We start from the raw sequence: 13,111 nt of genomic DNA, 5'->3' as shown, positions 1-13,111 counted from the left end.
GGAAGCATCATGCAAAATACGCTACATGAACAAAAGTATGCGGACACCTGCTCTTCGAACATCTCATTCCAGAATCATGGGCATTATTATGGAGTTGGTCCCCCATTTGCTGCTATAACAGCCTGCACTCTTCTGGGAAAGCTTTTCATTAGATGTTGGAACATTTCTGCAGGGATTTGGTTCCATGCAGCCACAAGAGCATTAGTGAGGTTAGGCACTGATGTTGGGCGATTAGGCCTGGCTCGCAGTCATCGTTCCAATTCATCCCAACAGTGTTTGATGGGGTTGAGGTCAGGGCTCTGTGCAGGCCAGTCAAGTTCTTCCACACCGACTTCAACAAGCCATTTCTGTATGGACCTCGCTTTGTGCACAGGGGCATTGTCATGCTGAAACAGGAAAGAGCATTCCCCAAACTGTTGGCAGAAAGTTTGAAGCACAAAATCGTCTAGAATATCATTGTATGCTGTAAAGATTTCTCATCCACCAAACGTTACATTTGACACTATGCATTCGGGCAGGTAGCATTGTCCTGGCCTCTGCCAAACACAAATTAGTCCGTTGGACTGCCAGATGGCAAAGTGTGATTCATCACTCCAGAGAACGCGTTTCCACTGCTCCAGAGTCCAATGGCGGCGAGCTTTGCATTACTCTACCGGACGCTTGGCATTGTGCATGGTGATCTTAGGCTTGTGTGTGGCTGCTCGGCCATGAAAACCCATTTTATGGAGCTCCCTGCGAACAGCTCTTGTGCTGAAGTTGCTTCCAGAGGCAGTTTGGAACTCTGTAGTGAGTGTTTCAACCGAAGACAGGCATTTTTTTTTACGCACTACGCGCTTCAGCACTCGGTCCCATTCTGTGAGCTTGTGTGGCCTACCACTGTTGTTGCTCCTAGACGTTTCTACTTCACAATAACAGCACTTGACTGGGGCAGCTCTAGCAGGGCAGAAATGTGACAAAATGACTTGTTGGAAGGGTGGCATCTTTGACAGTGCAACGTTCAAAGTCACTGAGCTCTTCAGTAAGGCCATTCTACTGCCAATGTTTGTCTATGGAGATTGCATGGCTGTGTGCTAGATTTTATACACCGGTAGCAACGGGTGTGGCTGAAATAGCTGAATCCACTAATTTGAAGGGGTGTCCACATACTTTTGTATATATTTTATGTCTTACCTGTGACGTGTTAATATCAGTTTTAAATTCTCTTTGCTAGTATTGTTATTACGCGTTATTATTAATTACGCGCCCAAAAACAACTAAGAAATGGCAAAAGGTAGCTAGGCGTGGCCAAATTTTGGCAAACGTAAGGTATCATATCATGCCACGTTCATGTGCTAGTCAGAACTAGCTAGGAAACTCTGAAATGTCTGACTTACTAACTGGTTGTAGCTATACACGTGCCGCATTCTATCAGTTAGCAAGTTGGACATTTCTGAGTTTCCTAGTTCTGACTAGCATTTGAACGCAGCATTATACCAAAGATTTGTATAACTAACCCAAGATGGAAACTACAGGCTCTGGTCTAACGGAGCAAATTAATTGTGGTGGGCAGAACAAGCAAGGAGGTAGGCAGAGCCAAGCACGAGCTAGTGAGATCAGTGTTGCCAACTAATTTTCAGGGTAAATTGCTAGAGGCAGGTTGATTTGTTGCTAAAAGTTGCTAAATGACGAATGCGTCGTTACTCAAATTGACTGGCCATCTCGGCAAAAATATGATTTGACATTTGTTCAGGTACAGACTCCCACCCTTTCCTGTAAAATGTTGATTGTGACATGTTGTAAGTTGTGTTCAAGATCAAACATTCGTGACCAACTATATTCATTGGGTTTGGCTCTTCGAACCAGTGCTACTGCTGCTGCAGTCAGCCAACAATGATTTGCAATTAGCTGAAATTGCTGCTGCCCTACTGCTGCTGACGTCACTCACAATGCACTTTTGCAGCCAGGCACGTGGGTTGTGACTGAGTGTGTGACAGAGAAAATCGTTTTGTGTCATTTAGAGGGAAAATGCGTGCATTTTAGCGTGAGTCACTTTTTAAAAGTTGCAAAAAGTTACAAATACATTTTTAAAAGTAGCTAAATGTGTTGCTAGGTGCTGTTTGAAAAAAAATCGCCCTTGCTCTCCTTCTAAACAACGCAATTTTCTAAAACTTTGGCAAAGGGTAAAGTCTACAAAACGCAGAGCACTCTGTTTGTTTTAGTTTTGGAAACAGAAAACTGTAGGGAGATCAAATGTTTCGTCGATGAGAACTTGATAAATCGAACTCGCTTAATCTTCTACAACTGCCGGTCACTGGGCTTCCTCTCATCACCATATTTGGTAGTGAGTGGAAACGCCAACCGGATGCTTCACATTTATACATCCAGTGCAATATCTGATCTATGATCATACTAAATTTGGGTTGCACAATTTACGTACAGAATAATAAATTTAATGATAGGCAGGTTTTAGTGTCAGGCGGCTCAGTGGCCGCCCTTACAAAAGCAGATTGCAGTTTTGAAACTGCAGTAATTGCATTCGACTGTGTTTTTTTGACGCAGTAATTGCAGAATAACAGCAGTTAACTGTGGTTACACTGCAAAGTTACTGCAGTAAAAAACGGTGTTTTTTTGGACGCAGTATTTGCAACATACTTCCGTTATACAGAGATGTTTATATCATTGAGTATATGTTCATGTCTCCGCCCTAACAATGGGAGTCGTCCAGGCAGGCGACAAGTTTAGGTCCAAAATAAGCCCATTGAAACGCATTAGGCTTATTTTGGACGGATTTTGGCGAGAGTGAAACCTAAGCATTGCCCTAACCACAATAATGATTTTTGCGATAATTCTGACTTCGTGGCTGTGCTAACTAGTGGAAACCTTTTGAATATTGTCATAAAGGAAGTGAGCGTAGAATGAATACGGAAGCCGATAGTAGTCATTACATAGAAAAAAGGCAAAAATGGCAGCCGCTGAAAGTACTAGCTTGTCACCAAGTCAGGCAGAAGAACCGCCTAAACTATCTGATTTGTTAGATCGGGGATGGAAACTATATGAGGAGGTGGACACCACAAACGATCCCATCGCAGCTACCCATATCCAGGTTAAAATCAAGCGTGGGATAACGCAACTGGAAGAGGCAACGCGGATGGTTGCCCAGCTCGACTTGTTCAGGTTGCTAACGTTAGCTAGCACCTAGCTAACTATAGATCGCTATCTACTCAAGCTTTGATGACTAGCCAGATACCCAGGTAGCTAGTTACTATCATGTACTGGGCATGATTATATATCAAAGAGTATAGCCAACTAAATAACGAACAGATTCCACCTTAGAGTTGCTTGACAGTTTTGCCAGCTAGATACTTTTGATTGGCTAGGATAAGTCGTAAACAATCTATTTAGCTAGCTAAGGCAATGCAAATGAAAATGATGCTGCATGTTCATTCTTGTTCATTCTTCATGTTTGTTTTTTTAGCCGAAATGAAGAATTGGAGGAGGTAGCAACCACAGATCTGAAGTATCTGATGTTGCCTGTCCTCCTGGGGGCTCTTACTATGAAGCAAGTGAACCTGGCAAAACGACTAGAGCAAGTTCAGATAGCAAGATGTTACTTTTTGGACTTCTTGAAAAGATGTAAGGAGTATAACATATCAAAGTTTGAACTACCCAAAACCAATGAAAACTCTGCTGGCACACTGGAAGAAGAATCTGCAAATGGGCCCCCCAAACCTCCGGACTTGATTGCAATGGCGACAGTAAGAGCGGCAAAGATAGAAAGGTATCAGAAACATCTGCTTTTCAATTACAATAATTTTGACAATCGGAACACGCATTGTTTTGATTCAGCACTGCACAAGTAATATTTAGGCCTATGCTTTAAGGTCTAGTACCTGTCACGAGCCTCTTAAATAGCTGAGGGACATAACATATTTTAACAACTTAAACATCTCTCTTGTTTATTTTATAATGGCAATTCATCTGCACCCACATTGGTCTGATGACTCTTATTTATTGTGCTATACTCTGCAGATACACCCAGAGGAAGAACACAGAGGCCAAGCTATCAGAGATCAAGGCAGCAGTGGACAGTGGGCAGGCAGATGACGAGATAGTTAGAGACTTCTACCTCCTCAACTTGAGGAAATGGATTGTTGTATCCCTGGAGGAGATTGAGAGCATTGATCAGGAAATTGAGATTTTGACCAGGATGGATGTTCTAAAACAGGTACATAGATTTGAAGATGTAACTAATCTTATTCACCAATGACTAATTGAAAGGGTGATTTTCTGATGCTCTTTATATTTTCCATGTGCAGAGTTCAGCAGAGCCATCACAATCTAAAAGGCCTCCCATGAAACCCTTCATTCTCACCAAAGATGCTGTTCAGGCCAAGTAAGCACCTGCTCAAACTTATTTATTTCTCATTCTGCACATTTTTATGTAAAATATTTTTTTTGTTTTCCTACTCACAAAATAAGTACTCTGTCCAACCTCCCTTATGAAAATTAAATTACATAGCTACTTGCTTATTATATGACATGAAGTAAATAGTTGTAATTTTTAATTTCAGAGTGTTTGGGGCTGGCTATCCCAGCCTGCCTACTATGTCTGTGGATGACTGGTATGAGCAGCACAGGAAGAAAAATGCCCTGCCGGACCAGGGGATCCCTCGCAGCACTGGTAGGGTTAAAAGAGATGTTCAGAATTATTTTCTATTTACAGTTAACCGTATGTACATAAATTGTTTTGGGGAAAAGTCAAACGGTCCTGATCCATGTTTTTTTTTACACCTTTTCTCATTCACCAAATACAATTTGTCCCCCATTCAGAGGACGTTGATGGAGAAGAGCGAGAGCAAGAAGAGAAAGAGAAGCGGGTTGAAAATGATGACGAGGAGGCCTTGCAGAAAGCTAGAGACTGGGACAACTGGAAGGATACACATCAGAGAGGCTATGGGAACCGTAAAAACATGGGCTGACAACCATCAAACACAGCAACAGTGCCAACCTGGTCTGCAGTATTCATCTGCTCTTATTCCCTCTTAAATACATTTGAACAAGTTGCCAGTGTATATGGAAAGATGGCCTTGAAGAAAAGGCAGGTTTATACAATCCCAGACAGAAACTGTTCATAAGTGTCTGTTTATGGTCTCTTTTTCTTCTGATGCCGCATATCACAGTTTTCATTGTGGCCATATCAGAGGAACATTATTTAGTGGCAGCCATTAATATGATCTGTAGGCTCTATGCAAATATACAACTAAGCATTGACAACAAGGCCCAGTCTCTGTCGAGACAGCACCGTGCTGTGCTTAAGAAGATTAGTAAGTGAATTTGATGATATTGTCTAACAGCTGCTCCCAAACAGAGTAATACAGAGTATCCAGCGAAACTTAAACTGTTGACTTGTGAAATGCCCTATGAAGGTGGTAGTAACACTCTACAGGTACAACAAATTGATTGAATTTTGTCATCCATACTTCATCTAATTGGTTATGTTAGCTCATGTGCTTATACCTAGAAGATGTGCATCACAAGAAACTCCAATATTGAAAGATGTTTCCTCTGATCAATGTCCATTGTGAAACTGAATAATAGTTTGCTATGTAGGTATGATATGTAGCTACCACTTTTCATCTTGTTTTGCTTTTTGTTAAAGAACTGTGTTTGTGAAAGCCAATTTTCTCTTCTCAAAAGTATGGCTGACTCATTTAATTTATTTTCCACCTCTTACAAATGTACAGTTTGAACAGGCACTGGTTTTGACAGACTTGGTGGATTCCTTTGTCAGAGTTGATAACTCTTGGTCTATTTTCTCCACAATAGCAGGAATTCTGTATGGTCTCCACTGTAACAAGAAATTATTTGAGTGTTTTGTACTTTTTCCCCATTGATTCTTAAAGAAGTTGCTAGTGCATTGAAAATATGGATACGGTCCAGAATAAATATGATACAGAAAGCTGCTATGGTCAAGCAAATTGTTATTGGCACATCGATATACACACATACACAAAATGTGCATTAATCAAAATCATATATTGAACATGATTACTATTGCTCCCATCTAACTTAATGTCCTTTGGTGAAAGCATAAATTATGATCTCAAAATGTATTTGTTTTTCCAGCCAATTAAATGAATGTATTGCACATCCTCACTAAACTTTTATTTTATACCCATTGGACAACTGTGAAAAGGATGCCCAGTAGACCACCTCAATTGTGGGTCACCTAGTCCTCGCTTCATGATGTGTCTTCAGTGGGCCTAGCACCCTCTAGAGATGAGATGTTAATCTGTCTGAGGCTTGTTTAAAATTATCTCTCCAAAGTATCCCTCAGAATTGTCAGTTACATTTTTGACAGCAGGTGGGTATACAAGGAAAGGTTAGAATGTCTTTGAAAATACCACACACACTGATGCACACACACACCAAATAAATTATGAACAAACAAGCATTTATTTCTCTACTGTTATCTACAAGACTTACTCCCTCTGCATGTGGTTAGACTTTCTTTGTTTGGGTTTAGTAATTTTTACTCCATATTGTGTCAAAACCAGCCTTCACTTCCCTTGCAGTACAGTGCACAATAGATAGGGCAGGCTTCTTTGTGTCCACACAGATTCTTTCCTTTGCTGAGGGTAGGCGGAAACTGAGGCGCTTGATCTGAATTCTAAAGGGGCTTGTTGGATCTAATAAAAGCAGCTATTGTATGTAAATTATTCACACAAGAGCATATGACTCCGACTGTGCAGGGCAGTGGCTAGTGTGAGAGAAATCATTAGCAATGCAAACGCCTGGTGTTCTGGTTCACAGATTCACTAATGGGAAGAAATCCATCTATACTGATGGTAATTCAATTGTTTCTGGGCGTGTTTGTGCACTACTTCTACTGAAGGTAATTTCACGAATTTAATAATTTGTTACAGCTATGAAATCTAAATTAAGTATACACATTTTTTTGTCATGATTTACATGTTTGTGATTAGGTTTCATGTTAAAGGGGATGAGATCTCTCCCTGGTCATCTTTCTGCCTAGTCAAACAAACATTTGTACTGATGATCTGGAAATGTTTATTTAGGATTAATACTAATAAACAAAAAGTATCCTTATAAAAGTGTAATTGGTGTATTCACATTTAAAAGCACCAGTTGTGTTGTATTTCATTATTCTTCACTCATTCCTCTACATAGATAGCCTATTGTATGTGGCTTAGATTACCATAGCTGTGCTTTCCAGTGACAGCCATAATAGGCTGCTTGTGAAATATCTTAGAAAATCAGGGGTGCACACTGTAAGAATAAAGAAAACATGCTAATCCTAAATAATAACTATACTTAAAGGATTTATTGTGGAAATCTTAATTTAGCCATTCAATTTGCGATCTCATGTTCAAGAATCCTATTCCTTTAATCTTCTCTTACCATATCACCTCTAATTTCTCGTTTTATAAAAAAAAAAATCTGCCAATAACATTTTTTAAATCCTGAAATATGTTTTTTAATTTATATCTTGATTTGACTGAGTTAAAGTGAAATAGACCTGAACCATGTTGTCTGTAGACTCTTTTGGCATTGGCTTATCATAGTCTTTGTTGTGACTTTACATATTATAAAACATTTCATAAAAGTCCCCACTATGACCCCACTCTGTGGTCAGTCTGGCTTGGGGAGGGGCATAGATATACCATGCAGGCTGGTGCCAGTGTCAACATGGCACACTGGTCACATTGGGGCAGATACTCCCTTGCCAGTGACTTTGGGAAAATGGTCACCTGATGTGTAGTGCCAGACCAAAGGCTTGCGCTCTTAAGCCGCCCACCAACGTCAAGGCATGTAGAGAGGTTTGGTTTTCTACTGGCCGCACATCAATGTCCACGCTACACCGGCGGGTCAACGTTGTCCTCCACCCTGGGTGCTGCCTATGCCTCTTACACCTCCTGATGAGCTTGGTAACTTCCACCTCTCCAAGTCTCTTCTACTGCCATGGCAGGAATGACTAAAACAATGGAATTCAATAGATCTGAATTATAACAAGATGGAGAGACCTCAGTTGCCGTTGGCTTTGACGGATATGGAATTAGTCTTGGAGAATTCTGCTTTTTGAGAATTGATGGCTTTATGGAGATTTCCCAATATCTCAGTCGCTGACCAGTGCTGGTCAGACAGTGGTGTTGACTGGTGAAGCGAGTTATGTGAAATCTGTGTTTTTAGTATAAAAAAAAACGTGCAATTAGTGTTTGTATACAGAAATCTTGTGGAAATATCTTACATATATAGGGCTATTTTTCTATGCAAAATTACCAACAATTTACCAACATTATTGACCTCAAAGCTTTCTACAATTAAATAATTTTAATGGCGTCCTTGTTTTTCAGACCTGGAATCGAAAATGAACTGGGCGTCCTTTTATGCCGTCATCAGCGGTGTAAACAGACATTCCACGGGCATCGGTCGCATCTGGCTCTCTGTTCTTTTCATTTTCCGTATCCTGGTCCTGGTGGTTGCAGCAGAGAGTGTGTGGGGTGATGAGAAGTCCGGCTTCACCTGTAATACCCAGCAGCCCGGCTGCAACAGCGTCTGTTATGACCACTTCTTCCCCATCTCACATATCCGTCTGTGGGCCCTGCAGCTAATTTTGGTGTCCACCCCAGCCCTGCTGGTGGCCATGCATGTGGCCCACCGCCGACACATCGACAAAAAACTCTACAAGCTGTCTGGCCGGGCCAACCCCAAGGACCTGGAGCAAATCAAGACCCAGAAGATGAAGATTGCAGGTGCACTTTGGTGGACATACATCATCAGCCTCTTCTTCCGCATCATCTTTGAGGTAACCTTCATGTACCTCTTCTACATGATCTACCCTGGCTATAAGATGATCCGGCTGGTCAAGTGTGACTCGTACCCCTGCCCCAACACAGTGGACTGCTTTGTGTCCAGGCCCACAGAGAAGACCGTCTTCACTGTGTTCATGCTGGCTGTGTCAGGGATCTGCATCCTGCTCAACATCGCAGAGGTCGTCTTCCTAGTGGGAAAGGCCTGTAGTAGGCACTTAAGCAATGCTGGAGACTCAACCATGGGAGCATGGATCACCCAAAAGCTCTGCTCCTACTAGAACAAGCTAAATGGACCAACACTGTGTAACTGTAATTGGGCACATATGTTCAAAGCTCAAAGTAATGGCCTTAACAACATTAATTAATGAGGTGTTCACACTTTTTCTATACTTTTCAAATAGATATGACTCAAAGGACAATTTCAGTTTGGATATAGAACAAAATCCAGAAGAAGAGACTGAAGAAAAGTATGGTAAACTGATTTATTAACAGTCCCTTACCTTGTAACGTCTCAAATTTAGCTGAATTCAATATGCAGTCACCTTCGATATGCTCTGCAAGATTCAAGCAACTAAACCGACTCATCATCCATTCTGTATTATGATTCATAAATAGTTTTCAATTCCTGATAGACATTTTAATCACTGATAATGTGGTATCATTAGGACAAAGCATTGGTACCCCTGGTTTATTATAAATAGTAACCCAAGAAAACTGTCCAAGTGATGAATTTAACCAACATTTGGTGGTTGTGGTGGAGTATTACTAATAACTATGAGGCTATTCCAAAGCACTACTAATAACTACCTCACTTTCATAGTGAAATATCAAGTGCTTCAAGACATCCACATAGTGTTTTGAATGCTATGAATGAGACTGATTATGCATGTGTATAGAGTAAAATAGAATAGTGAATGAGAAAATGTGCTTAGTTGAAGTTAAAATGAAAGAACCAAATGATTAATTTTCATGTCTATCTCATTATTTTTCTTACTAGATTCTGCATTGGTGCTTTAAAACTATTGTGTGCGTGAGAGAAAGGATGTTTAGAATTTGTGGTACTGTAAAGTGTTTACTTCACATATAAGGGATTACAAAAACGGTAACAGCAAAAAATATTGTAATCAGATTACAGATACTTTTGTAAAACTAGATGATTCAATTAAATTAAATTCAGAAGAGATTTGAGAAGAAAAACATATTTGGCACTTCTCTGTTTTCTCAATGACATTCACATAAACATTGAAAAAAGACGCAAATGTAAGTTTGTTCCACATGAGCGAGTCTGACCAGAAGTCAGATACCACTATGATAACAAACCAAATGGGCTTGATGGATCGCTGTAAAAGAGCAGGAACAGGCTTTTGTAGGCTACAGTCCAAGCTATGTCTTCCAATGGTGCAACTTCTGTCGGCATCCAAAGATTATCTAACTTGAATAAACGTTTGGAGGTAAGGATGACAGCAGTGGTGTAGTCTACTGCGATACGGATATCACAAATTATTGTTATCTGCGTAGCGCATTGATGTGAATCACACTGCTGCTCTCTTATTTAGCTATTTGCGTTTTACGGATTGTGGTTGTTGTGGATGGCTGTTCGCAAATCTAAATGTGTATTTGAACCCAATAATGTTTGAATTCAAGAAGTTTAAGCTGCCTATCAATCATTGTTTTTGAAAACAGTGGACAGCCAGTGAAAAACTTCTCATCTCGGGGATTCGATCTTGCAACCTTTCGGTTACTAGTCCAACGCTCCAACCACTAGGCTACCTGCCGCGTTGCTCAAATAAATTCATGCTGATATTTTTTTTAATCAATAGACCTAATGGACACGTTCAAACTCGAAGACTTTTGATTGATTTAAAGGGGCAATCTGTATTTGGGTTTAAAATTATATATATCCATTGATTCTTGAAGAATATAACTTATAAATGCCTCATGAGTTTAGTTCAACTGTCACACTCCATGTGAATCCAAAATATTACGTTTTTCTCCAATGTTTGTAAACATTGTACATGTAAACAAATGCTTTATAGCCTCATAACATGGTTAAAACAATAATTGTATATCATGGGTGGTCAGTCCTTGCATCCATAGCTCTTGTCTATTAATCTGAGCATGGTTACATTTCTCCAGGCCCATTCCTCATCTTTTTACCAAAATTGAGGCGGGATGGCCGTTTGGTTATTGTTTCATCTGTGAATTTGCACTTTGAACAGCAGCATATTATCAAGATATCAAAGTGTCACCAACAAAAAAATAAACAATAGGCCTGTAGCTAATGCAGCATATGGCATTCATTTTTAACAAATAAATAGCACTTTTCAGTAGTGCTCAAAGCATGCAATTTCATGAGCGCAGCATTTATTTTTAAATTTAAATCAATGAGCCCAATCAGTCCTCCATGACAACAAAATCATAAACAACAGGGCTGGCTAATAAGTCCTTAGTTTTGGGGTTATGCTCAGGTAAAACAATTTGGCTAATCTATACTTCCATATTTCCAAGTCCTATTCTTGAAGATCAAGAGGTATAACATTTATTGGAATGACTGGAATTCTGATAAACTTTAGTTTTTAATGTAAAGATATCATTTACTTGTATTATATGTAGTAGAAAGCGATGGGTTAGAAAAAGCCTGCATAACCAACCCATAAAGTAAAATGTAACATCCATATATGGCCAGATATGTAAACTTTAACATTGATTTATCCTGCAATAGATGTGGTTCAATTAGTAACATACATTTTTGTCTTCTTCTAATGCCTCTTAAGGGGAAACTAATCTAAAAGTAGCTGAATGTAATCAGATTACGTTAGTGAGTTGGGGTAATCCAAAAGTTACGTTACTGATTACAATTTTGGACAGGGAACTAGTAACTGTAACAGATTACATTTAGAAAGTAACCTACCCAACCCTGATAGTATTTTAGTTCCTGTTTTGTTGTATACCATGCCTTGTTATGTTAAATGTCTTGCACATATTTGTATTACTGTAGCTAATATAATTAGACATTCCTAATAAAACACTTGAGTTATATTATGTGCAATAGCCACATGGAAATATTAACGAGTTAGTAGTACACGCAGCTATTATGAGTGTATTCTGAATGCTTTATGTGTGTTGTCTTGAGCTACAAGGTGACGTCACTACAAAGTCTTTATGTGATACATCAGAAAGCCACTGGAGAGCAGCACAAACATATGAAACTAACCAAACATCAGGTACTAAGGGCGTTTAGATTATCTGCGGTTATGATCATTTGACAGTGCCATTGAGTAAGAATTGGAAAGAGAAAAATCCAATCTATAGATTTTATTGATTGAAACACAATCAAAGAATGAAGTCTCGTGAAGCTTTTTAAAGTCAGAGGTACTGTATGCTGCAGTTCTTGTGAGCTGTCAGACCACCTGTGAGGAAATGTCTGACGAAGCTTCAGCAATTAAAACCTTAGACTGGCCGGGTAGAGTGCATGGTCCCAGGTTATCAATAGCGTAGCCTTGTGAAGGGTCAGTCTCTGAGGCTAAGAAATATTCACCCTGGGGACAGCTGGACCTAGCAGGGGCAAGTGTGAGGGCATTTCTCTTTTTCTGGAGCACATCAATAGAGACCATATATAGAGAGTCTATCAGATGTGAGGTCTGACTGAGAAGAGAGATATCTAATCACAATAGTTTTCACTGCCCCGTCTGAATTACTTCTCTAAATGTAGATGGCATTATTTTTACATGACACTTTCCTGTTAACAAGCTGATAAATACAGCAATTCTTTTTCACGGAAGTCATATGGTAAGCATTCATACTGTGCCTTTCAAAGTGCAGATTTGCAATGTACCATATGTTCTATGTTTTCTGTTTTCTCTGTTGATTTATCTTACCATGCAATTTGATGCTTAAGGGGTTATGATTTCATCCATACAATGAACAGTCAGTTTACCTAAAACAGAAAAAATGTTGTTTGGTTAAAGTAAATATAGCTAACTGCTTCTGTTTGGAAGGATGTTCTCTTGTTGAATTTACAACCACCACAGACTATGAGATTCCTGTCAGCCTGTTAACAATGACACTGGAGTATGTGCCAGTCAATGACAACCATAACAATGAAGGGAGGGCCCACCTTTATCATTTTCTGATGCTCTCCCGCTCCACACAGCCACAGGCCTTGGAACACTACCTTTCAACTCCAATTCACCAACCCCCCCAAACCCCCTGAGTGTGATAGCAAAGCCACTCCCTTCACAGTGAATTATATTTAGAGCCATGCCACGCAAGACTTAAACCCACCCACCCATTGGACT

At 39.9% G+C, this 13,111-nt stretch overlaps 2 protein-coding genes across 4 annotated transcripts; both read left to right on the top strand.

The window, feature by feature from the left end:
• The first annotated feature begins 2,894 nt into the window (after window positions 1–2,894).
• Window positions 2,895–5,938, top strand: igbp1 (immunoglobulin (CD79A) binding protein 1). Its single transcript, XM_021623192.2, has 6 exons — window positions 2,895–3,153; window positions 3,455–3,757; window positions 4,009–4,204; window positions 4,296–4,372; window positions 4,551–4,660; window positions 4,810–5,938. The coding sequence occupies exons 1-6, from the start codon at window positions 2,942–2,944 to the stop codon at window positions 4,956–4,958; spliced, it is 1,047 nt and encodes a 348-aa protein (XP_021478867.2). The 5' UTR covers window positions 2,895–2,941; the 3' UTR covers window positions 4,959–5,938.
• A 182-nt stretch (window positions 5,939–6,120) lies between these two features.
• LOC110537274 (gap junction beta-1 protein) lies at window positions 6,121–9,773 on the top strand. Of its 3 annotated transcripts, none has more exons than XM_021623194.2 (2): window positions 6,121–6,874; window positions 8,355–9,773. In XM_021623194.2, exon 2 carries the CDS (start codon window positions 8,369–8,371, stop codon window positions 9,089–9,091), a length of 723 nt encoding a protein of 240 aa, XP_021478869.1. In that variant the 5' UTR covers window positions 6,121–6,874; window positions 8,355–8,368; the 3' UTR covers window positions 9,092–9,773. The 3 variants fall into 3 exon arrangements, with proteins under 3 accessions (XP_021478869.1, XP_021478868.1, XP_036793182.1); XM_021623193.2 differs by lacking the exon at window positions 6,121–6,874 and adding an exon at window positions 7,789–7,928; XM_036937287.1 differs by lacking the exon at window positions 6,121–6,874 and adding an exon at window positions 7,941–8,166.
• Window positions 9,774–13,111: the final 3,338 nt, after the last annotated feature.

Source organism: Oncorhynchus mykiss, chromosome 12, assembly GCF_013265735.2.
Source record: "Oncorhynchus mykiss isolate Arlee chromosome 12, USDA_OmykA_1.1, whole genome shotgun sequence".
NCBI lineage: Eukaryota > Metazoa > Chordata > Actinopteri > Salmoniformes > Salmonidae > Oncorhynchus > Oncorhynchus mykiss.
This window is presented reverse-complemented; position numbering and strand designations above follow the sequence as displayed.